We start from the raw sequence: 25,887 nt of genomic DNA, 5'->3' as shown, positions 1-25,887 counted from the left end.
TGATTGGCTATTTATTAGTTTAAATTGACTTATTATAGCATTTGAAAATTTGACTTTAATGTTAAAAAAAATTGTGGTACAAAATAAAATCAACTTATTTGGAATTCTATTTTTCTAAATCTTTTCAAATAATATCTATATATAGGATCCATTCATCTTGAAAGAGGGACAAGACCAAAAAAAAGTTGCGAAGAAATTAGTGAAAGAAGGAAGTTATAGAGCAGGTGCACCTTTATTTCCTTCTTTTTCATAGTGGTTATATATATTTATTTTTAATTATATATGGTTACTCTTTCCTTTTTTCTTTTAGTAAATTTGTACTAATATAATTTTAGTCGGTTTTAAATTTTATTTTTATTTTTTATTTGTATTGATTCTTATTCACTTCACCCTCTAATTAAGTATGTACTTTGTTTTTCTTAATTTAGAAATAATGAGTGGAGAATACAAATGCAACTCACAAGGATGTCACAGGTCCTTCAGATCTGCTGAGGGTTTACGAAGCCATAAAAGAGTTCACAATATTAATAAGAAAGAAAAAACACCAACACAATGTCCACAATGTGGTGACATATTTTCTAGTGAAAGGGATTGTAATACTCATATAACCGGGAAACATGGTGGATGGGCTTATCATCCACCAACAACATCAACATCAACATCGGGGATGAAACTGGAATCGGTTCTATGTCCAAAATGTGGAATGATTATCCTGTTAGAAGAGCTTGAAAGTCACCGGATTAATTATCACCCTACATAAATTGATTTTAACTTATTTCTTTAAGATATACATTAGAATAAGATATTATATTTATGAATAATTAGGGTTTTTATTTATGGTTGATTATGATTTTTTAAGTTTTAGATTAGATATCATTTATAAGATTTGGTTTGTTGCCTTTATCTTCTTAGGTTTTATTTTGTCCTTATAAATATGTAGTGCATTATAATAAATAAAATAAATTATTAGCAGTTTTATTTTAAATTTTTTAAATTTAAATATTCTTGTTAAAAATAAACATTTTAAGTTCATCTAGATTTTTTTTTTGTTGAGTCCCTATTAATGTCAAATTTACCTAAATAATATCTAAATATATATATATATATATATATATATATATATATATATATATATATATATATATATATATATATATATATATATATATTTATTAAATCGCAATAATTAAAATCAAAGTAGAACGACATATTATGTTGAAATGATGATAAATTAGAGATACTCTATAATTATAGTACAATATTCATTATTTACATAAATTAAGGGTTTTAAGTGTTATTTTGTGTGCAAGTAAGTGAATATGAGTAGAAAATCAATATTGTAGGGAACATGTTCAATATTTGTTATTTGAAATAACTTTTTTTTCCTAGGAGTGTATGGAGTATGGTATGCCTTCCTTAATTGATTTAGAATTTTACGTGTTTTTGTCAATACCTAATTTTGTATGATAAAATCAATTTATTGTTGATTTGATTTTTATTGATCTTATTAAGATTTATTTAATACTAGAATTTGTTACTAGAATTTTGGTGCAAATTATTTTTTATATATTTTTGTATATTTGTAAAAACAAATTTTACCTTATTTTGGGAAGGATCTTTTATAGTTACTTTAAAATCAATTATTTTATTATAACATTTAACAACGAGAATAAAATATTTTTTCCAAATGTTTAGAAATAAAAAACGAGAATATATTCGATTTGATCTTGTTGGCTATTTAATGGTTTAATTTGACTTTTTTACTGTATTTGAAAATTTTATCCTATAAATTTTTATGTTAAAGAAATTTTTGGTACAGAATAATATCGAATTAATTTGTTTTTTTTTTCTAAATCTATTAATATATATAGGAACCTTCCATCTTTAAAAGGGTACATGTCAAAAAAAATTATTTGTGAAGAAGAAATAATTGAAATAAGGAAGTTAAAGAGTCAGTGTGCCTTTAATTTTATTTTATTGTTTTTACTTTTAGTGTGAAATTTTTTTAGTTGTATATGGTTACTCTCTCATTTATTTGTAAATTTGTATTTGTTTAATTTAAGTCTTATTTCTATTTAAATATAAATTTTTAAAATTGTAAAAAGAAAAAATTCAAATGTGACTTCTGTGTTAACTGTTTTTATGTATTATGTATTTAGTAAGTAAATTAAAATAAATTTTTAATAATTTTAAAATTAAAAAATAATTTAAATAGTATCTCATGAAAAATAATTTTAATTCCTTTTATATATTTGTTAAAATTTTTAATAAGGAAATTTCGAAAAAAAAAAATTAAATTGAGAAGTTTTTAAGAGATATAGTTTTGAAAAATATATGATTTTTATCATGTTAAAACTCTAAAAATGAATACTAAATTACCGAATGTCAAAATTTCTCGTTTAAGTTATAACGAATTGGGTTTGAATAATTTATACTATTTTTTATTAAGTTTTTTAAAATAAAAAATTAAAAATAAAATTTTAAAATCTATAATTTTATCTTTCATCAGACCTTCAATATCATGACTTGACATTCACAATTATATAATATTAGTTAAATTGCTTCTCACATCAGAATTAACTAATAATATGTTAAAAAAGTGAAGATATTATAGAATTTCATTAGAATGACAAAAGTCAATAGAATAAAAATCACAATAGAGTATAAATACTAGATAATAGAAAATAACTAAACTATCCTAACTAATATATAACATAATAATAATATTGTCTGACATATCTCCTCAAACTCATGATGCGTTAACCAGAAGCATCGATAGTTTGTTAATCAAAAAATAAAAACGTTTAATGGAAAGTGTCTTCGTAAACAAATCAACAATCTACAAAGAGGAAGAGACGAATGGTAGAGTAATTGTTCTATGTTGAAGATGGTGATGACTGAAGTGACAATCAATCTCCATGTGCTTGGTACGTTCATGAAATACCGAGTTGTAAGAAATTTAAATGGCACTCTTGTTTTCACAATACATGGGAGTTGGTTCCAAAAGTGTGACACACATATCCAAAAGTAAACAAACAATTAAACTATTTCAGTAGTGGTGGATGTCATAACACAATACTCATCTTCTTCAGAAGAGCAGGATACCATATCTTGTTTCTTACTTTTCTAAGAAATAAGAGAGTCTCCAAGAAAGATACAAAAACTTGTGGTAGACTATGATATATGGAGTCACCAGTTCAATAAGCATCAGAATAAGCACGTAATTGCAATAAGGAGGATGAGAGAAATAAAAGGCTCTAAAACTAGGTTCCTCAAAGATAATGAAGATTCCAAAAAATAGATACCAAATATATATTACTCGGAGAGTCAAGAAGCTTACTTACAACATGAACAACATAAGCAAAATCAAGTATGATAATCATAGGGTAGACTAGCCTGCCTACCCAAGTGTGATACAAAGTGGAATCTGGTAGAGTAACACCATGAGAGGGAGAATATTTCACATTCAATTCAGGAGGACTATTTACTTTTCTAGTATTAAAAAGTAGATATTGATTACATCAATACAAAGGGTGCTAATAAAAACGTACTAAAAAAAGGGGTAAATGTGCACACATTAATTAACTTAAAAGATCAAGTTGTTAGAAAAAACATAAGGGACCAACTTGTTACAATAAAATAACTTAAAGGACCCCTGTTATAATTATGCCAAGAAAAATGTAACTAAAAAATAACAATGTTTATTTGTCTGATACATATTTTTAATCAATACAAATTACGTTATTTTATAATAAAATATAATAAGGATAAAGTAATTTTTTCAACGGTGAACACTCTGCTGCCTTTGAATTTGGTTGGGTAAAGTAATTTTTTCAACGGTGAACACTCTGCTGCCTTTAAATTTGGTTGGGTATCGATACCTTTCTTCAATCAAATGAGTATATTCATCGCCACACCAATTTTATATATTAATTTATTTGTAAAAAATATTAACGTTTTAAAACAATTAACACTAAGGTTATTTGATACCCAATTAAAACTAAAAGATATATAAGAATTTTCCTTTTTAAAAAATATTAGATATAAGAAACTCATTTTAAAAAATGAGAAAATATTTGATTTGATCTGATTGGCTATTTATTAGTTTAAATTGACTTATTATAGCATTTGAAAATTTGACTTTAATGTTAAAAAAAATTGTGGTACAAAATAAAATCAACTTATTTGGATTTCTATTTTTCTAAATCTTTTCAACTAATATCTATATATAGGATCCATTCATCTTGAAAGAGGGACAAGACCAAAAAAAAGTTGCGAAGAAATTAGTGAAAGAAGGAAGTTATAGAGCAGGTGCACCTTTATTTCCTTCTTTTTCATAGTGGTTATATATATTTATTTTTAATTATATATGGTTACTCTTTCCTTTTTTCTTTTAGTAAATTTGTACTAATATAATTTTAGTCGGTTTTAAATTTTATTTTTATTTTTTATTTGTATTGATTCTTATTCACTTCACCCTCTAATTAAGTATGTACTTTGTTTTTCTTAATTTAGAAATAATGAGTGGAGAATACAAATGCAACTCACAAGGATGTCACAGGTCCTTCAGATCTGCTGAGGGTTTACGAAGCCATAAAAGAGTTCACAATATTAATAAGAAAGAAAAAACACCAACACAATGTCCACAATGTGGTGACATATTTTCTAGTGAAAGGGATTGTAATACTCATATAACCGGGAAACATGGTGGATGGGCTTATCATCCACCAACAACATCAACATCAACATCAACATCGGGGATGAAACTGGAATCGGTTCTATGTCAAAAATGTGGAATGATTATCCTGTTAGAAGAGCTTGAAAGTCACCGGATTAATTATCACCCTACATAAATTGATTTTAACTTATTTCTTTAAGATATACATTAGAATAAGATATTATATTTATGAATAATTAGGGTTTTTATTTATGGTTGATTATGATTTTTTAAGTTTTAGATTAGATATCATTTATAAGATTTGCTTTCTTGCCTTTATCTTCTTAGATTTTATTTTGTCCTTATAAATTTGTAGTGCATTATAATAAATAAAATAAATTATTAGCAGTTTTATTTTAAATTTTTAAAATTTAAATATTCTTGTTAAAAATAAACATTTTAAGTTCATCTAGATTTTTTTTTGTTGAGTCCCTATTAATGTCAAATTTATCTAAATAATATCTAAATATATATATATATTTATTAAATCGCAATAATTAAAATCAAAGTAGAACGACATATTATATTGAAATGATGATAAATTAGAGATACTCTATAATTATAGTACAATATTCATTATTTACATAAATTAAAGGTTTTAAGTGTTATTTTGTGTGCAAGTAAGTGCATATGAGTAGAAAATCAATAGTGTAGGGAACATGTTCAATATTTGTTATTTGAAATCACTTTTTTTTTCCTAGGAGTGTATGGAGTATGGTATGCCTTCCTTAATCGATTTAGAATTTTACGTGTTTTTGTCAATACCTAATTTTGTATGATAAAATCAATTTATTGTTGATTTGATTTTTATTGATCTTATTAAGATTTATTTAATACTAGAATTTGTTACTAGAATTTTGGTGCAAATTATTTTTTATATATTTTTGTATATTTGTAAAAACAAATTTTACCTTATTTTGGGAAGGATCTTTTATAGTTACTTTAAAATCAATTATTTTATTATAACATTTAACAACGAGAATAAAATATTTTTTCCAAATGTTTAGAAATAAAAAACGAGAATATATTCGATTTGATCTTGTTGGCTATTTAATGGTTTAATTTGATTTTTTTTATTGTATTTGAAAATTTTATCCTATAAATTTTTATGTTAAAGAAATTTTTGGCACAGAATAATATCGAATTAATTTGTTTTTTTTTTCTAAATCTATTAACATATATAGGAACCTTCCATCTTTAAAAGGGTACATGTCAAAAAAAATTATTTGTGAAGAAGAAATAATTGAAATAAGGAAGTTAAAGAGTCAGTGTGCCTTTAATTTTATTTTATTGTTTTTACTTTTAGTTTGAAATTTTTTTAGTTGTATATGGTTACTCTCTCATTTATTTTTGTATTTGTTTAATTTAAGTCTTATTTCTATTTAAATATAAATTTTTAAAATTATAAAAATAAAAAATTCAAATGTGACTTCTGTGTTAACTGTTTTTATGTATTTTGTATTTAGTAAGTAAATTAAGATAAATTTTTAATAATTTTAAATTAAAAAATAATTTAAATAGTATCTCATGAAAAATAATTTTAATTCCTTTTATATATTTGTTAAAATTTTTAATAAGGAAATTTCGAAAAAAAAAATTAAATTGAGAAGTTTTTAAAAGATATAGTTTTGAAAAATATATGATTTTTATCATGTTAAAACTCTAAAAATGAATACTAAATAACCGAATGTCAAAATTTCTCGTTTAAGTTATAACGAATTGGGTTTGAATAATTTATACTATTTTTTAATAAGTTTTTTAAAATATAAAATTAAAATTTTAAAATCTATAATTTTATCTTTCATCAGACCTTCAATATCATGACTTCACATTCACAATTATATAATATTAGTTAAATTGCTTCTCACATCAGAATTAACTAATAATATGTTAAAAAAGAGAATATATTATAGAATTTTCATTAGAATGACAAAAGTCAATAGAATAAAAATCACAATAGAGTATAAATACTAGACTGAAAAAACCCTAATTTGGAAACTTTGGGTTTTGTTGATTTCTAAACTTTTCTTGATGAATTATGATGAACCCTTGATCAAATGATGAATTTGACCTCAAGACCTTGATGTTGACCAAAAATCTTGAAGTTTGACTGTATTTTGACCACAGTTGACTTTTAGGACAACATAGTCGACTATTGATCATTTGAGCAGTTGATCGGACAATCTCGTGATTCAAGGCTTGAAACTTGGTATGAGGATACTTTGAATCATATGAAACCCCATGGGGTCCACTTGAGCCCTTGGAAGTTTAATTTACTTTGACTAAATCAAAACCCTAGTTTGAGTCCCATTGCTTACGAGGGGCTTTGCCTGATGAAACCTTGAGTCTTCTTGAACAGTTGAGAACCCTAGGAGATGAGGAGATCATTTTGAAACCAGTTGTCTTGAATATGGGAGGGCAAATTTGAGGGTGCAACAAGCTAGGAGGAGAAAAAGTTGGTCACGACCCGAGGAAGAAGAAGAAAAAAGGAAGAAAGGACAAGAGAAGACGATGATTAACAAAGGTTCTTTTCCCGTCATAGATCAAGAAATGTGTTTCTTGAGTTTTGAGTACACAGAAGGATCAATAATCAAGGCTCTAGATACCACTTGTTGTAACGGAAAAGCCTTAATTTGCACAACTGCTTCAAAGTTTATATATAATTCATGAGTTACTTATTATGTGTTTACCGTGAAATTTGGTAAACAACGGCTAGTCTATTTTAAAAAATATTACTTGCATTATCGACTAGTGAATCTTGGGACATAGTGCATAAGTTCTTCTAAGTTTGTACAGGTTTGTATTAAAAAGTAAAGGACTTCGGCAAAAGTGAAATCTTGAAACTAAAGTAAGATAAATAAATAGTAAAAGTGGTGGAAATGTAAAGGATTTCGACAATGGTCGAAATCTTGACAGTTGAAAATAGGTGAAACTAAATTGAAAAGAAATGAACTTGAAATGCGGAAAAAGAAAGTTAAAATAAAAGACTTTGCAGTGAATGAAATTGGTGTTCGAATACATACATTGCACTCAAATAACTTGTTTCTCGCTTCACTTGGGTACTTTGAGTATAATGAGATTTGTAGTAAATTCAACACACTAAATATTAATACTATAATTACTATTTATACAAAATGTAAAACTAACTGCTTGAAACGTTCTACTTCTAAGAAATCGACACGTCAATTCTACCTGTATTTCGCATTCACTTCGCCTTCCACGTGTGTCTCATAATGCAGATAAGAACAATAAATACTCGTCTTTTGCTGAAGGTCTCAACCGTCCTTATCGAACTATTTGTTTACTTTGTTGTTCTAAAACTACTAAGTCCCAAGCGCTGCTGCGATCACAGGGACTTCGACGCCTTCCTTGTTGAAACAATCAGTCGAAATATCTCTAATATGTCTGTCGAAAAACATCTCCTTAACCATCCAAAATCTACTAAGTGCTTCTTCAATCTCTTTCTTGATATGCTAAGATTTGAGGATGTCAAAAAAATCCTAACTAATACTATGGAAGCAACAAGTAAATCCAACTAACTATATGATTTTTTTTTTTAACTGAAGGTGGTCAGCAGCCACCACAAAATATATATAAGAAAAAAAAGGAAGATACAGGGAGAAGAAACCGGGGGGGACCGAACCAAAACCCCTTAACGAGTAATCCTATAGTAGGGAAGACCAATAGAGTTTCTAGCAAAGTCCATTAGAATATCCCTATGAACTATATCCCACCAAGTAAAATCAGGAATCTGTAAGCCTAAATTAGCTAACCTATCCGCGCAGTGGTTTCCTTCTCGGTAAATATGAGTAACCAAAAAATTGATAGATAGAGTATGCTGAAGAACGTTCTCCCATCTGTTACGAATCTCCCAAGGCACCATGAGGGGTTTAGAAAAAGCAATGAGCACCAGCTTTGAGTCGGTCTCTATCCAAAGGTTATTCCAATCTCTCTGCATAGCTATTTCAATGGCGAGAATAGCCCCGAACAATTCAGCCAGGAAAGCATTATCGGCACCAAGAAATTTAGAGAAACTACCTTGATGCTTGCCGGTATGGTCTCTGAAAATACCACCACATGCCGCTCTCGCGGGCACCCTAGATAACGCGCCATCAGTATTGCATTTTATCCAATGAAGAGTCGGAGGATGCCAAATACATTCTTTGACAGAAAAATCTTTAGGAGGGTGGACTTTTATATTGAAACTCTTAATAAGCCGAAAATCTAAAATCGAGTTCGAGCCGGCTTTCGGAGAGGTATTACCTGAAGAGGCGACATCCGCCATGACCGCATTAAGCGAAGAGTTCCAATTTAAAGCTTTATCTTCAAACCTTTTAAGGTTTCTAGCTTTCCAAATCCGACTTACCATACAAATTGCTGCTGCCAGCATCACAAACTTACCTTGATCCGACGACACCATGTTGTAAGCAGTCCAAATATCTTCCACAGAGTAAAAATTGAGCGACAAAATCGACGAAAGAAAATTCCACATTCTGGCAGCAAAAGCACAGTAAAAGAACAAGTGATCTGTTGTTTCCTCATTCGTGCCGCAAAGATTGCAAATGGAAGGAAGGTGAAATCCCCTGCAAACCATACTATCGTCCGTTGGCACCTTTTTGTTAATCAATCTCCAGAAAAGCAATGAGTAAGAGGCTGGAATATGAGCATTCCAGATGGACTTCCCCCAAACCGTATCTTCGTGAATGGGAGAATGGAAATCGTAGGCAGATTTCAAGGTGAGAGTGCCGTCTGTAGTCGGAGTCCAAGCTAAAAATTCTTCTTTCTCTAAAACCGGAATGTGAATATCAGTGAGGAGATTAGCCAGGAGAGGAAACTTAGTCTGAACATCGCACGGAATACACCAATGACGGTTCTGAATGTACGCCGCGACTTTGTCTTTGAGAAAAGGATTGGAACCTGCCTCGGGAGGTAATGATTCAATCACAGTCGAGCCTTGCCAATTGTCTGTCCAGAAGAGAATTTTCTCGCCATTTCCAATCAGCCAACAAGAGTTACTTTTCACCTCATTCATATGAGCTTTCAAACTGCTCCACAGCGAGGAAAAAATGTGATACGAAATCTGCCGGTTGTTTCGAAAAACTCTAGATCTCAGCAAGCACGCCCACTGGTCATTAGAATTAAAAAGCTCCCAGCATTGTTTTAAATTTGCAGCATCATTAAGAGAGATCAAAGATCTGATTCCCAACCCACCTTCTGCAAAAGACCTGCAACATTTATCCCAAGCAACCGTGACAATCTTGCGAGTGTCTATGTCACCGCTCCATATAAAGTTTCTGGCCCATCTATGGATTTGTTTCAAAACAGAGATTGGCCAGGAGTAAATCGAGAGAGTGTGGATTAACATACTTTGAATAACCGATTTGACTAGAACCAGCCTTCCCGCAACCGTTAGTAAACTAGCTTTCCAAGCCGAAAGCTTAATTCGAATTCTATCTGCTATGCCTTGAAAATGGATGGGTTTAGGCCTTCCCCGAAAAATAGGAGCTCCTAAATAAATGAAGGGAAGCTGACCCGTAAGGAAGCCGAGCCGAGCTGCAATGGCAGAGTGACATTGATTGGAAATGGACCCAGCATATATGATGGATTTAGCCGGATTCACCCATTGACCAGACGCATGAGCATACCTTTTAAAGAGAGAGGAAAGAGCCTCCAATGATCCCTTATCCCCTTTGCAAAAAACCATTATGTCATCGGCGTATAACACATGAGAAGGAGCAAACGAATTACGTGAAGCTTTAATAAGCTTCAGCTGTCTACCATTCACCAGATTTGTTATCCCACGGCTCAGGACGTCTTCGGCCAAGCAGAAGAGCAGGGGAGACAAAGGGTCGCCTTGACGCACCCCGTTCTTGCAAGGGAAAAAACCTTCGAGAGAGCCATTGACGGAAACGGACAGAATTGCGGATTGAAGAATGACATAAATCCAGTCACAGAATTTTTTATCAAAACCAAAGGAATGAAGAACTTTAATCAAGAAATCCCAGCTGAGTGTATCAAAAGCCTTGGAGATGTCGACTTTTATGGCTAGATTACCGTTCTTGCTGCTGTTAGGGAGTAGATTAATAACTTCGGAAGTGACGCAAATACAATCTTTGATGCTCCTTCCTTTGATGAATGCTCTTTGTTCTCTAGAGATGATATTAGGCATTAACAAAGACAAACGATCCGCTAGAATTTTGGTGATGATTTTATGCTTGAAGTTTGCAAGGGCAATATGTAACGCCCCAGACTGCTTTCGGGATGATCGACTGACCCCACAAACCAACACGGGTCTTTTCAGCATGCTTTGACCTCACTCGCACGCTTTCCAGGAAACTTCCCAGAAGGTCACCCATCCCAATACTACTCCAAGTCAAGCACGCTTAACTGTGGAGTTCTTATGGAACGGGCTCCCGAAAAGAAGATGCATCTTGTTTTCGGGAGCCCGTTCCGTAAGAACTCCACAGTTAAGCGTGCTTGACTTGGAGTAGTATTGGGATGGGTGACCTTCTGGGAAGTTTCCTGGAAAGCGTGCGAGTGAGGTCAAAGCATGCTGAAAAGACCCGTGTTGGTTTGTGGGGTCAGTCGATCATCCCGAAAGCAGTCTGGGGCGTTACAAATGGTATCAGAGCCAGACCTCTCCCAGTACGATGTGGTTCGAGGACGAACCATGCGGAAGCTGGTGGGCATGTAACACCCGAGGCCGAATAAGGCGAGGTGTGGTTACACCGCATGTGATACCCGAGGCCTAAGATGGCAAGGGTGTTCGCCACATTGGAATGAGAGGGATCCTAAGGCTGTGCAGGTATGGGACTGCATGGTCAAAGGAAAGCTTATAAGGATTGATGGGTACTACCTATACCAACAAGATGCATCTTCTTTTCGGGAGCCCGTTCCGTAAGAACTCCACAGTTAAGCGTGCTTGACTTGGAGTAGTATTGGGATGGGTGACCTTCTGGGAAGTTTCCTGGAAAGCGTGCGAGTGAGGTCAAAGCATGCTGAAAAGACCCGTGTTGGTTTGTGGGGTCAGTCGATCATCCCGAAAGCAGTCTGGGGCGTTACACAATAGGCCTGAACTGCTCAATAGAATCTGCATTTGGAATTTTAGGAATCAGAACCAAAGTGTTAGTGTTATAATTTGGAGAAATCCAACCATCTTTAAAGAACTGCAGCACAGCTCCAAACACATCTTCTTTTATGATTTTCTAGTAAGTTTGATAGAAGAAACCATTGAAGCCATCGGGACCTGGGGCACTCTCCTTGTCCAAACTCATGACCGTTTTATAAACCTCCTCCAACAGCGGCAACCTGGTTAGCTCCATGTTATTTTCTGCAGTCACCAAGTGAGGAATAACCTCATCAACCAGACTAAAGTCTTGCAAAACAGTGTTATTATTAAAAATGTTAGAAAACTGAGATACCGCATGACCTGCTATTTGGTCTCTATCCGTGATCAGTTTTCCATCTATTTTTAGGCAACAAATGCCCCTAGTAGCCTGTTTTATCTTAGCTAGCCTGTGGAAATATCTCGTATTCCTGTCTCCATCCGCTTGCCATTTTACCCTAGCCCTTTCCTTCCAAAAACATTCTTCCCGTTGGAGAGCGGTGTCAAGCAGAACTTGGGCGTTTCTTTCTATAGCATCAAGGGAGTCTGAAGGTCCTTCATCCACAATCCTATTTTGAATTTGTTTGAGGCTCTCCTCCGCGGATTTGACATTATCGTGAACATTTCCAAATGTGGTTTTATTCCATTCTTTAAGTCTTGCTTTGAGGATTTGGAGTTTTCTCTGCAGAATGAACATGGGGCATCCCACCACCCTGGTTTTCCAAGTTTCAGAAATCAAATCTTCACAACTTTGATGCGAGGCCCATGTTTGCAAGAATTTAAAGCTTGATGCAGCCTTGACATCTTTTGAGAGAAACTCAAACAAAAGCGGATAATGATCAGACTTGTTTCTGGCTAAAGTTCTGCAAGAATTGATGGGCCAAAAATCCAGCCAGCTTTGGTTGCAAATAGTCCTATCCAGACGCCTTTCAATATGCATCGAACCGGATCTTCCATTTTTCCAAGTGAAGAGAGCACCAGAAGTGGGCAGATGCACAAGGGAGTTCATGTTGGTCCAATTGTTGAAGTCTTCGATGGGGGGTCTGGCTGGAGTCCTAGAACCAAAGTGTTCGTGGGCTCCCATAATACAGTTAAAGTCCCCTATGAAGGCCCAAGGAAAATTAAACTGATTATGGAGCTGGGAAAGATTGTGCCAAAGGGATCTACGGGCCACCAGATTTGTAGAAGCATAAACAACTGAAACACCACTGGTGTCCCCATTATTTTTAAGAAGAAAAGAAACTTGCTGGTCATCTGATGCTATAACTTGAGGGTCAAGATGAATACTACAGCAACACCAAAGATTAGGATCTAAGCCATTCCTTTCATTGACAGCGAAAAGCTTAAGACCTAATCTATGAAGCCATCTAAAAGGAAGCTTTTTCACATCCATCCACGGTTCAGAAATGAAAACAAAATCAGGTTTATTTACATTGATGAGGCGCTTTAGAGCTAATTTTGTAGGAGAGTTAGCAATACCTCTCACATTCCAAAATAGGCACTTCATGGTAAACAAAGGACAGGCTCTGCTTGAGACCTCAAGTCACGCTTTGCTTTGTTCCTAGCAGCTTGTTTCTTTTTGAGGATAGAGACTGCATTAGTAAAAGCCCCATCCTTATCCACCTGTTCTTCATCTAGATCAGCTTGATCCGCCCAGGAATTATGGAGAAAATTATTCATAGGAGTCTCCTTGACTAGAGTAGCATCCACACCTTCTGTAGTTTGAGTTTCAGAATCATCCGGAGGCTGAGAGATAAAATTAAGCGGATTAGGGACAATGATGGGATCTTCAGGTATCTGATTTTCAACTGTCGGCTGAATCACTCTTTCCAAAGAAGCATGAGTATCTGTCACAGTTTCAGCAGGTTTATTGTTTTGCTTTTGTATAAAAACTGATTTGGTTCGAGGAACTGCAGGAGCTTGATGATTCTGAAGTAATTTGCAATCTTGTTTAACATGCCCCAACCTCTTGCAATTATCACAGAAAGGAGGTAAGTTTTCGTATTCTATGTCGGCAAAGAATGCAAATCCTGATCTTTCTACAAGCACATTGTGATTCAGAGGTTTGGTTAAATCCATATCAACCAGGACCCTTACATATTGCCCAAAGGTGCGATCAATTCTTGACTTGGAAGATGCAGCATCAATGCAAATAGGAGTACCTACACAACTGGCTATAGCAAACACAATACGAGGTCTCCAATATTCCTGAGATAATCCAAATAAGCGAATCCAAACCTGTGCAGATGTATTACATTGGAGAGCCGGGTTAAAGTCTTTTGTCCACGCAAAAAGTTTCAAGGAGCCCGGGTTTAGACTTATGGAACCACATGCTCTAACCTTTTGCATATCCTCTGTGTTGGCAAAAGTGAACTCATAATATCCTTTTCCCAAAGATAACATTCCCCAGTTCTTGACCTCAGACCAAGATTTAGATAGTTTTTCCTTAAGCGCAGCTACCGTCAGCGGAGAAGAGCCCTTAGGCCACAGAACTCTGCCATGAAGGTTATTTTTACATTCAGCAATACCTGCTTCATATTCTTCTTCTGGGATTGTGATTGAGGGTCTGTCCCCTTTGATGACCGGATTCGGTAGTTGAGAGAGAGGGATATCGCAAACCCCTTTTAATGCCTTGGGCAAAAGATTTTCCACTTTGATTGGTTGAAACCGTTTTTGGGGGAGGAGGAGTATTGGTTTGCCTTGGAACATTTGGGGTTTCTGTAGTTTCATTCTTTGTTTCTGGAAATAGAAAGTGAACTTCCATGGCTGCAGCGGCGGGCGGCAGAGGGAGGAAGAAGGAAAATTAGGTCATGGTACGCTCAGTCAGTCCAACATCTCAATTGGCAATGAAGGACCATGGTATAAGAATCTTCTTATATGGTAGAGGATTCCATGTTTATGTGACTTATATTTCATATAGATTGATAAGGAATCTAGTATAGATATTGATGATGAGGCTGGTCATTAACCATCTCTTTTTATCGTAAAAATTCCATTGAATCTGGTGTCTTTTTCAACCAATGATGTCAACTAATCTCTCTAACAATTAGTTAATATTCTAACTAATTAAAGGTCAACATTTTTCTTTACCTTTTACTCTATTTGATTAGAAGTTTCTGAGAAGAGAATATATAAACCAGTAACAATTATTTCGTAATTATTATTAAAAAAATACTATTCATATATCAAATGTTACATCCACACCGTAGACACTGCACATAGATATGTGAATGATATTTTTATTTTTTATTTTAATATATATATTTTTCTAAAATTACTTTGGTTAATGAAATATTAAAACTTGATTAATACAATTTAAAGTTTGGTTAATATATATTTTGACATAAAAAATTAATATATATGGTACAGACTTTAGTTAATCGTATATATAAAATTGGTTAATACAGTACATAGTTTGGTTAATGAATTCTCAAATATAAAAAAATATTAAATAGTAAAATAAATCGGTTAATAGAGTGTAAATGTTGATTAAGATATTAGAGGAAGAATATGAAATCCTATTAAAATTTTAGTGTAACAAAATAATACTAAATAGAAAGCAACGACTTCCCGCGTCGTCTTCTTTTTTTCCAAATCGTATTCCTCCTGCCTCTGTCGATGAATTCGATCAACCCGCGACTGTTAAAACTATAGCCCAAACCCTAATTAGCCTTTGTAATCTGATACAAATTACAACCGAAAACCCTATATATTGCCGCAGATATGTTGCTAAACCTTCACCCTTCTTTGCTTGCTCCATTCATAGTTACAGACAATGTCTTCTGGGCGTTCAATTCCAACCGTGGATAGAATCAGTGACTTGCCGGAGTCAATTCTGTTTCACATTCTCTCTTTCCTTCCAACCAAATTCGCTGCAACCACAATGATTCTCTCAAAGAGATGGAAACCGGTATGGGGCTCTCTCTTAATTCTCAACTTCGACGACAAGGCCTTCAATGACTTTCAGACATTTCGCAAGTTTGTTTATTCAACACTCTTTTCCTCCTCGCGAGACAAAAAGACTTCAATCCAATCGCTTACCTTGAAATTAGGCGTCTCTTCTCTCTTCAAGCAGAGGGAATTCAATAGAATTTTTAAATTTGTGATGCAACGCGGAGTTAAGAATCTTAACTTCAACATATTTTATAAAAAGCGCTGTATCAAATTACCTATTCGCATTCTCAGTTGTAAGACGCTTCAAGTTCTTACATTGGAAAATGTAAAATTGTGGGATTTTGATAAAGTGGATTTTCCTTGTCTCAAAACTCTTCATTTGAATAGAGTTGAATTCAAATCTCCTAAATATTTTGTGAAGTTTCTATGCGGCTGCCCTATTCTAGAAGATTTGAATGCAAGATCACGTTTCCTCCGGAAATCACTTGATCCCGTAGAAAACTTGAATGCTTTACCTAATTTGGTCAAAGCAAAGATTTGTTATGATATGTATGATCTGATGACTTTGGTCTGTAATACAAGGATTTTGCATTTAGAACAGGTATGAATATTATGCTCCTGAATAATTGTTTAGAGAAACACCAACTGTTTTAGAAATTTCTTTGCATTAAGTGTATAAATATACATTAATTAACTAATTTTTTTAATCTATATGCGCATAAGATATGGAATACTATGTATACATTTCTAATGTTTTATCGTGTGCAACTCACGCAGTTACGTGGTATGCCTTGGAAAACACTTCCCATGTTTCACAATTTGACTCACATGGAACTTTATTTTTATCATAGCTCAAAAGAAGGGGAGTGCAGGTCGTTGATAGAAATACTCCCACATTTTCCCAATCTTCAACATTTGAGTGTAATACATGTTTGTTCTGAATGTTTGAAGGTTTCACCTAATCTTACCATTGCTCCAGAATGTCTTTCGTCACAGCTTAAAACATTTAGATTTGATTGTTACAGAGGCAAATGTGACTTCAACTTTGTAAAATATATTATGCAACATTCAAAAGTACTGGAGACTATGACAATCAAGAGTTTCGGCCTTACAAAGAACCAAATGTTCATGAAATTATCTTCATGCACAATGAGCTCTGCAACATGCCTACTCTTATTTGATTGACTGTGACAGTTATGTCGTGGTTTTTTTTAATAGTGTGTAGTGGTTTTTCATGAAAGAATTTTTGGAAGTAATACTTTTTCTTAGTTTAAAGAGAGAGACCAATCCATGTAATCCAAGTTCTACTTATTATTTATTTTATTGTGTGGTGTAATCCGGTTGGTTGTTGATTCTATGAATATTGATAAAATCTATAACTATGATATATTTTGATTGTTAGTTGAATGCTTGAAACTTGAAAGTGTTTGATTTTTTGGTTGGTTAGAGGTGTGTTTTTGTTAAGGTATATTGAATGTTTACCGATTGCTTGAAACTTGCAATTTCTATCAAAAGGTTAATATTTGATCTTTACTATACCATTGTTTAACAGCATTAAACTAAAGAACTTTATCATGGAAATAGTGCATGTGAATAGGATTTTAAGTCTAAATCATAGACTTATCTATATGTAGACATGAAGTATTGAAAAATATAGGTTTGTTACATGAAACTGTATTGAACAAGTGAAATGAGATTGGTGATGGATAAGGGTTATGATGCCAGCTTGACAATTTTTGTTGCTGTATGCCTCACTTTGTTTTATTTGTCAATTGTCTTGTTTTGTTGAGTGTTGCTAGATTAACACCTTGTTTAACAAGTGCTGCAGCTTCTTGTGCCAGACCCTGCAACTGTGTGCTGCAAATTCTTAATCTCATCTTGCCACTATAATTTTCTTCTATCACACTTAACTATAGAGTTTAGATTCATTGAAATTAATTTGGAATGAAACTTGAAATTTATTTTAAAATTTGCAACTAGATAACATAAGCTATATCTTAGGCTACCAGCTATTAGTGTTTGTGAGATTGGGAGTGAATATTACAGAAATCCTTCATACTCTTCTTCGCTTAATTTTTCAAGGCCTTGAGAGGCCTTTTAAGCTAGGAGATTTGCACGGTGAATAGCAATCATAGTTTATGTCCCAATTCCCTCCTATCCTTGTTTTTGGGGTACTCGTTGATCTTACTTTTGCCTGTGTTGATTTTGTTGCAGCCATGTATGTTGGAATTGCAGGTGATCTTGGAAATGAGTAATCTTCTCTCTCTGAACTTTGAGGAAAAGAGTTTCTTGAAGATAGTATCGGTGAATCTAATCCTTCATCTTCATTTTGTTTCTGAATATGTCTAAGCTTTAGGTGTCTTCTTCCACAATCTTCTACTGCTCTACAATGCGAGCTGAAAACTGAGTCTAAATCTTCAAGTTCTTTACTCTTAGAATGTTGCATGTCTACCCTCTGCTCCATCCAGTACCTCCATCTTCCATTTATTTTCTTTCTGTCTGATTCAGCCGATTTCTAAAAGAATTTTGTTACTTAGTATGAGACCCGTAATGAGTGGAAATTAGAAAGAGTAAAACTAGGCTTAAGACCTTCTTACCCTATGGTTATATGAGTATTCTTTTACTTTTTCTTTCATAGTAGCAGCTTCTTTCTTGCTTATGCCAGAGGAATCTACCTCTTTCTTCATTAAAATGTTGTGATCCCACTTTCTTTCGCTGTTTGAGTCCATCTGAAAAACATGAAAACTATGTTTCAATTCCTAACTTTACAAGTGATAAAGATTCTTACAAAATATTAATGATCGCGATCTGGTCTAATGTGACCACTATTGAGGCCACATAAGCTACAATTTTTGCAATATCAAGGATTGTGATGCGACTGCAAATTGTTATTCCTACCCTTATGATCTTGTCTCTTGATTCTTGCATCTCTTCATATTCACCACAATCTCGTCTTCCTTCAACATTCTGGAGTTTCCCTGCAATGACCTGTGACTGGATACTCACAATGGATTGTAAGCACTTCAGAGTATTCATAGCTTGTCGTCTTACAGCTTTGCCACGAATGATAGCTTGAAGCTTCACAATTCCCTTCAATGCCTTCAAAGCTTTCCTTGCCTGCAGTATCTCACAATCAGTGACTTAGATGCGACTTCAGGAAGAAAATTGGGGAAAAGGGTTTAAGCTAAAACAAAACGAAAAGCAAAATCTTGTACAAAACTCACAAGGTAACCTCTAAATGTTGTTTGAATTTTGATGGCTGCAGATTCTTCAATCTTCTTCTTGCATTTATGTGTTAATATAGAAGCATCATACTTAGTTTTGACATGTTTAACTTCTTCTAGTTTACCTTTACATTGGTGAACAGATTGGAACTTAACAACCTCAACTGCAACCTGAGCAGCAGTTAGAGCAGTTTCAGCCGAAGCAATAGCTATTGTTAAAGCATGCCTGTTGTGTTCTTCTTCAGCTTCACTTAACCGTGTTTCTTTTAATGGCGGCGGTGCTTCAATTAAAGAAAGTCTCTTGTTCTTTAGCCTCCCAAACACCCACTTTCTTCTTTTCTCCTTCTGAAAATAGGTAATTGTCTCGTCAACAATATAATGAGCGAGAACAAAAGTATTTTTTATTTATATAAATATACAACCAAGATTATACAGAAATAGCCGGCAAACTGCAAACTGGTAACAACCTAGTGCATGTTTAGAATCATAGTGAATTAAACGAAACTACGGTGACACTGATTTGTGAAACCTTGAAAGTATAGCTTTTGACAAACAAGAAGTTAGTGAAAGAAGCATAACACTTACCTTCTCTTGAGTGGAATGTGTAAAGATTCTCTCTATCCTGCTAAACCAACCCTTCTTGGCCATTTCACAATGTCACAGTTTCTGTAATCTGAATTTGTTTTCAATAGAATCCTCTCTTATGCAACTTACATTTTGGTTTGCAAACCGGCATTTAAATGATTTAAGTGATGGTTTGGTGCAAACTTAAACATTAAACTTGTCTGAAAAAGGAGGAACAATTTGCAGAACTTGTAATAGAAATACTAACTTGTTATAGGCTCAAGTAGTCATTGCAAAGACCAAAAACATGCATGTTCTCAGACTTTAGTCTTTACAGCACTTTAAATATCAGTGCACACAAACCTAGATAATTGAATGAAAAAAATGCATGTGAAGTAGATTGAGTGAGATCCAACATCCTAGTTGATTACCTACCCATCATATGAAATTTCCATAAGTGCTTTGAAAAAAGCATGTAGATGGTGTCAGTAAAATCATATGGGGTAGCTTTGAAATCAGCAAACATTCTTTAATATGGGTATATCTGATACCGAAGAATGTGGAACTTCAAATAGATTTTAGTTACAGTGTCCACATATATCAACATATGATTTATGACGATGAGCGCGGTCTTCTTAAATTTTTAGAGGCTCTGTGTAGTAAGTAGGTCACAGTTCAAATCTGACAATAAATTAAGATTATATTTTGACAAAGTTTAACTATGACAAATATTTTGTGAGATGTTTGTTTAGTTACCCGTTAACCGTGTCAAATTTAAATTATATGTAGTAGTGTATTTTACACATCCTTCTTGATGATAAGGTTTATCTTTTCAAAGTGTGGGTCTTTGGGAGCATGTATTCTGCATTCCACATGAAAGAAAGAGACCAACTTTGTTTCACTTTAAAAGACATTGAATAATTAATGAACTTTCATTGATCCTACCTCGGTTCTAAGTATTAATGAAAAAAAGTTAAATAAGTAATTAATTAAATGGTTCATAAAAGACTCTAATTAATTAAATTAATAAGAAAACTCATTTATTAGAAAAATATTCTCCTTGCATGACTACTTTTTCTTATAATTAAAATAAGGTGCCATCGTGTCCATTTTGTATGATTTAATAAAGGTAATTAAAATTGGACCGAATATTGAATTAGAATATACTAGAGTTTAAGATTTTAAGCTTCGATCAAGATCAAATCGAGGTTGAATTGGTAGTTATTATTCCCTCCGTTTCACAATAGGTATCTTCTTTGAGATTTTCACATTTTAAAAAAAATCATTAATTAGGTTAATTTCAATGATAAAATGAGTATCATTTACTAAAATAACCTTATTAATAATAGATAGTGAAGTACTTAAATGAATTAAAATATAATAAATAAGAGTAAATTAAAAAATAAATATCACATTGGTATTTTAAATGGACAAATAATTTGAGACAAATAAAAATAGGAAATAAGACACTTATTGTGAGACGAAGGGAGTAAATAATATGTGAACACTCCGATACTCTTAAATTTAGTTGGGCACCGTAGGGGTGGAAGTAGGCTGGGCCGAGCTAGGCTTGGTCAAGCCTAAGCCTGACCTATCAAAAAAACTCAAGCCTAAGCCTGGCCTATGGCCTATCGTAGGCTTATTTTTTAGGCCCGAACCTGGCCTTTTCGAAAGTCTGGTTAGCCTGTTAGCCTATATAAAAGCCTATTTGTTTTAGAAATATGTATATAAGCAATTAAAATAAAGTTTAAATAGATTAACTAACTAAAAGACCAATAGACTAAAAATTTGTTTGCATTGACTTATTTTAACTTACCTCTTAGCATAAGTTCTAGAGACTATTTGTTTAAGAAAAGTTATGAAAACAATGTTCATCAGACATTTTCATCTTATTTTCAAAAGTTCTTCAAGATAACCAAATTTTATTTATATATTTTAATTCAAAGTATAAAACATAACATAATGATAATAAAAAAAAGTATTTATATTTATTTAAATAGGCCGGCCTGATAGGCTTAAAAGGCTTCTTTTAGGGCCTGAGGCCTAGCCTTTTTAACTAAATAGGCTTATAAAAAAGCCTAGGCCTTTTCTATTTTAAAATAATGTGTGGCCTGGCCTGAGCCTATATAGGCTAGCCTGTAGGCCCCTGTTATGGGCCTGGCCTATTTCCACCCCTAGGCACCGGTACCTTCTTTCAATTAAATGAAGATATTCAATGCCACATCATTTTTTAATATTATTTTATTTTTTAAAAAATTAAAATTTTAAATTAATTAACACTAAGGGTACCGATACCCAACTACTAAAGAATCTGAATGTTTTATATATTATACCAATTAAAATATAAGAAAGAACTTCAAATTTAATATTAGTATTGTTAATATTAAAATTTTAAAAATATTTTTAATTAATTAATTTTAAGTTGTTATTAATCTATGCAGTACCTATGTATTTCAAAGGTGTTTTGTCAGGATTCAAAGATTTATAATTTTACCATGAGTTTTGATTGAATAATTTACAGTTAAATACTTAATATACTTAATTTTAACAAATAAATCATGAGAAAAGAGGTGATGCACTGACAGTGTAAAATAGTTTTACACTGTCAACCAATCACAACCATGTATCCAATTCCATCACACTTTTATTTTTTAAAAATTTTAATGACATGGCAAATTATTTGTTTTCTATTGGATGACAGTGTAAAACTGATTTACACTGGCAGTGCATATCCATTAAACCCATAAATCATTTATATTTTTATGCGTATAACGTTTTAAAAAAAAATGCAATCTTAAGTTTGATAAGTTAGGTTGAACCTTGGATCTCTTGCATGGAATTGTTCAATAGGCTTTTATATTAGCATATCACACCTTTAAAAATTCAAAACTGCCCTTCATGCGTTCGGATACATCTCTGGACGCACCCAAATCACAACTAAAATACGCTATTTTGGCACCCAAATCACAACCAAAATACGCTATTCTGAGATCCGCCACAATTTTGAATAAAATATGGTTCAGAAATGCATCTCCAAATGATATTTTAGTGTATTCGGAGATGAATCTCTGAAATCTCCGTTGAAAGTTTCTGAAGGCTTGGTAAATACAAAGGGGAACTATTTCAGAGATGCATCTCCAGAACCCTCCCTAATTCACATCAGAACATCACCATTGTCCAAACATTCATTTTTGTGAGGCGAAAATGCATACATTAACTTATATTAACGTAAAATCAAAGTAAAATTAAAGTTAAAGGAGGGTAAAAATTCATACATTAATTAAAAAAGAAGATAATTCATACATAACAGGAGTCCAAAAATACCAAAAAAAAAACAATACATCCCAATACGCATGCCTCTTCCGCCGCCTGTACTGCACAACATTTCGTAACTTAGCAACCATTGAGGCCAAGAGGTTCAACTAGGGAAAACTATCCTCAAAGAGTCCTACATATATGGATCCTCTACCCATAAGCAGCGTGCAAGAACCCGTAAACTACTTTGTCTTCCAAAGACAATCTTCGCCCCGCTTCGAGTACAGGTAGACCAAACAGGCGGCCCCCCAGTTGTACTCATGAATCGCAGTCAGGTATGTGAAGTACTTGAGATATACCACATCGACATATGTTGCACTTTTGTCCACAAACATGGATGTGCTAACCAAAAACAAGAGGTAACACCTAAATACACAATGTCCGTGGTACTCAACCTTCTCATCATCATCATCATCATTGACATTCATAGCCCCTTCACATGATCATTATGAAGCTTTTTCAAAAAGCTAAATCGTGCATGATCACCTCTAGTGCAATATGCCTCATCCGGCACCTTACCAGGGTTAGCCTCCAATAATTTGGCAATCAGGTCGACCCCTTCCTCTCGCCCGATCCTCTTGTGGTCCAATAATTCTCCCTGATGAAAGATGCAGTAGGCATAAAACGTTATCCAAAGTGATGGTCATTTCGCCTATAGGTAGGTGGAAAGATGGTGTCTCTAAGTGCCACATCTCTGTAAAAGTCGCTTGCATGTTGTGGTTTATGGTCATATATAAGGGTGGCAAACAGGCATGCCCGCTCCGCAAAAGCACGCAAAAAACCTGGCGGGCATAGTTAAAGGTGCGAGCTTATAATCTTGGTCCGTCCCGCAAAAAAGGTGCGAGCTTATAAACCTACGATTTTGCTCTACCATGGCAAACCAATTTTCTACTCTAACACTCCCAAAAAAAACTCATTGCATGTTGCTCTAACCTACCAAGTTTGTTTACACTACTACCTAAAGTGGCTAAAACATCTAATGTATCCTAAAAACTAACTACAAATCAAAACACAAAACAAAAAATAAATTTTGAAAAACTTACCAAAATGGAATTGATTGATGAGAAGGAGATGTTTCGATATTATGAGATGATGGAAAGAAGGAGAAAGAGCTCCACTGATGCTTCAATGCAATGGATGGGAGAGGAAGAGCTCAAATGTGTTTTTTAATACTTTTTTAAGAAAATGAAGAAGGAGGAAGAGGGATGGGTTCTGGCGTGAGTCAATGAAAGAAAGCGTAATGAGATGCATCTTCGGACTACCAACACGTTATTGAATAAATGGTGTTTACAAGGAAGCATCTTCAGACGTACTTTTTTCACATACGGAGATGAATCTTTAGATTAAATTTTAATTTAAAAGGGGTGCATCTTCAATTTTGTTTGAGAAATGGTGAAAAAAGGTGCGTCTGAAATGTTTCTTCGAACACTATGGACATAATTCACTTTTTACGGTGGTGTGGAAGCATCTATAAGAGTGAAAAGGAGAATAAGTCGCAACTACATCATCAGTGGAAGGAGAATAAGTCGCAAGAAAATTCGCCAACACCGACGTCCAGAACAGATCAACCACGGCTCTAACGTTTGCTCTCCACCGACCTTCTCGATCTACTCCGATCGACGTACCTCTGCAAGCTACAACCACCGCTCGCAATCAACTCCTACGCCGACTCAACTGTCCCCATCGGATCTTCACCAACATCGTCCGGAACCAACCTTCGCAGACCCGCTTCCAGCCACGCCGACTTCATCCATGCATCTTCGCCGACGAACTTGCGGTTTCCGACCGTTCTTCCCAGCGAACAAATCGCCACACCCGTCACAGGCCACCGCGGATCCAACAATGGCGTTGTTGTTTTCAGAGAAACATTTAGCTCAGTAGAACAAAGAAGGAAAGAGAGATACTTTGTTGTTTCTTTCATGAAAGCCCAATTTCATTTTTGCTATTAATTTATAATTTTAGTTGGTACCTTTTGACCACTTTTGTGTGTGATTTGTCAAAAGAGAAGAGAATTTCTTTATTGACCCCCCGATGGGGTTCACCCCCAGTGAAAACCCCTAGATACTCCTACTTCGGAAATGCATTTCCGAAGTAAATTTTTTTCTAGATTTTTCTAGAATTCGGAAGTGCATTTCCGAAAACATCAAATAGGGGGTATTTTCGGAGATGCATCTTCGAAAACACCAATTTTTTAGTGTTTCGGAAACAAACTTCCGAAATAATGTTTTCCAGCTCTCGTTACCAGTTTTGTGATGTGAAACTGCAAGTGGCTGAAGAAGTTGTTGAAGGATTTCGTAAAGCTTGCAAGTTAAAGGATCTGCAGATTTGATTGAGTGGTAGTGAAATAAAGGTTGATTCAATGAAGGTTTCAGATTTGTTTATTGAGATGCTATGGGTTTACGGTGAGGATTAGTTTTGAAGGTGAGTTGAAGTATGGAGAATAAAGTGTAAGGTTTTGTGCTGATATGGAGGAAGTTTATGGTTTTTGGTGCTGAGTATTTGGTGAAGGTTAGATGATGGAAGTGCATGAGAGTTGAAGATTATGTGAGGTATTGGAGATGATGGAACGGTCATCAAGCACAATAATAGAGATGGAAAATATTATTATTTCGGAAGTGTTTCCGAAATGTCTCAAAATGCCCATTTATTTCGGAGATGCATTTCCGAAAGCACTTTTTTTTTTATAAAAATGTTTTCGGAAATGTACTTTCGAAATCAACTTTTTTTAGAAAAAAGTGATTTCGGAGATGCATTTTCGAAATAAAGAGGTATTTTGGAGTTTTTCAGTGTGGGTGACCAAGAAGGCTAGAAGGTAAATAAAGAAATTCTCAAAGATAAATAGTTTTGCTTTTCTTTCATGGTTAGATACATTAAAATGTACATGGTTGTTCTTTTGTTTCTAAAAAATATTATGCAGATATAAGTTTGATCTAGATTTTTATTATTCATTTAATTATATATTTGTCTTGTATTAGCTATAGAGAATAAACTTAAAGGTTAACAGTATTTCCTGAATGAAACTAGAAGCAGTCCGTTTAAGCATCTGCTGTATATGACATGGATTCACA

General features: G+C 33.8%; 4 protein-coding genes across 4 annotated transcripts; 1 reads left to right on the top strand and 3 right to left on the bottom strand.

The window, feature by feature from the left end:
* Positions 1-11,922: 11,922 nt before the first annotated feature.
* Positions 11,923-13,329, bottom strand: LOC131658652 (uncharacterized). Its single transcript, XM_058927922.1, has one exon. It carries the CDS (start codon positions 13,327-13,329, stop codon positions 11,923-11,925), a length of 1,407 nt encoding a protein of 468 aa, XP_058783905.1.
* Positions 13,326-14,552, bottom strand: LOC131658651 (uncharacterized). Its single transcript, XM_058927921.1, has one exon. The coding sequence runs from the start codon at positions 14,550-14,552 to the stop codon at positions 13,326-13,328; it is 1,227 nt and encodes a 408-aa protein (XP_058783904.1).
* An 842-nt stretch (positions 14,553-15,394) lies between these two features.
* Positions 15,395-17,012, top strand: LOC131656424 (putative FBD-associated F-box protein At5g56820). The gene is made up of 2 exons (XM_058926150.1): positions 15,395-16,317; positions 16,494-17,012. The coding sequence occupies exons 1-2, from the start codon at positions 15,598-15,600 to the stop codon at positions 16,899-16,901; spliced, it is 1,128 nt and encodes a 375-aa protein (XP_058782133.1). The 5' UTR covers positions 15,395-15,597; the 3' UTR covers positions 16,902-17,012.
* Positions 17,013-17,753: 741 nt separating this feature from the next.
* On the bottom strand, positions 17,754-20,057 carry LOC131656423 (protein IQ-DOMAIN 11-like). The gene is made up of 5 exons (XM_058926149.1): positions 19,526-20,057; positions 18,941-19,285; positions 18,615-18,833; positions 18,314-18,445; positions 17,754-18,231 (listed from the first exon to the last, which is right to left on the bottom strand). Exons 1-5 carry the CDS (start codon positions 19,586-19,588, stop codon positions 17,794-17,796), a joined length of 1,197 nt encoding a protein of 398 aa, XP_058782132.1. The 5' UTR covers positions 19,589-20,057; the 3' UTR covers positions 17,754-17,793.
* Between the last annotated feature and the right edge of the window lie 5,830 nt (positions 20,058-25,887).

This window comes from Vicia villosa, linkage group LG3 (genome assembly GCF_029867415.1).
Source record: "Vicia villosa cultivar HV-30 ecotype Madison, WI linkage group LG3, Vvil1.0, whole genome shotgun sequence".
Lineage (NCBI taxonomy): Eukaryota > Viridiplantae > Streptophyta > Magnoliopsida > Fabales > Fabaceae > Vicia > Vicia villosa.
The sequence above is the reverse complement of the archived record's forward strand: the minus strand, read 5'-3'. Positions and strand labels throughout refer to the sequence as shown.

Bases quoted from the DNA above. Each gene is read 5' to 3' on its own strand.
- LOC131656423 (XM_058926149.1), bottom strand. From the start codon at position 19,588: ATGGCCAAGAAGGGTTGGTTTAGCAGGATAGAGAGAATCTTTACACAT. The intron at 19,286-19,525 runs GTAAGTGTTATG...ACCTATTTTCAG, and splicing joins CACATTCCACTCAAGAGAAG to AAGGAGAAAAGAAGAAAGTG. The intron at 18,232-18,313 runs GTAAGAAGGTCT...AAATTCTTTTAG, and splicing joins AATACTCATATAACCATAGG to AAATCGGCTGAATCAGACAG.
- LOC131656424 (XM_058926150.1), top strand. From the start codon at position 15,598: ATGTCTTCTGGGCGTTCAATTCCAACCGTGGATAGAATCAGTGACTTG. The intron at 16,318-16,493 runs GTATGAATATTA...CAACTCACGCAG, and splicing joins GGATTTTGCATTTAGAACAG to TTACGTGGTATGCCTTGGAA.
- LOC131658651 (XM_058927921.1), bottom strand. From the start codon at position 14,552: ATGAAACTACAGAAACCCCAAATGTTCCAAGGCAAACCAATACTCCTC.
- LOC131658652 (XM_058927922.1), bottom strand. From the start codon at position 13,329: ATGAAGTGCCTATTTTGGAATGTGAGAGGTATTGCTAACTCTCCTACA.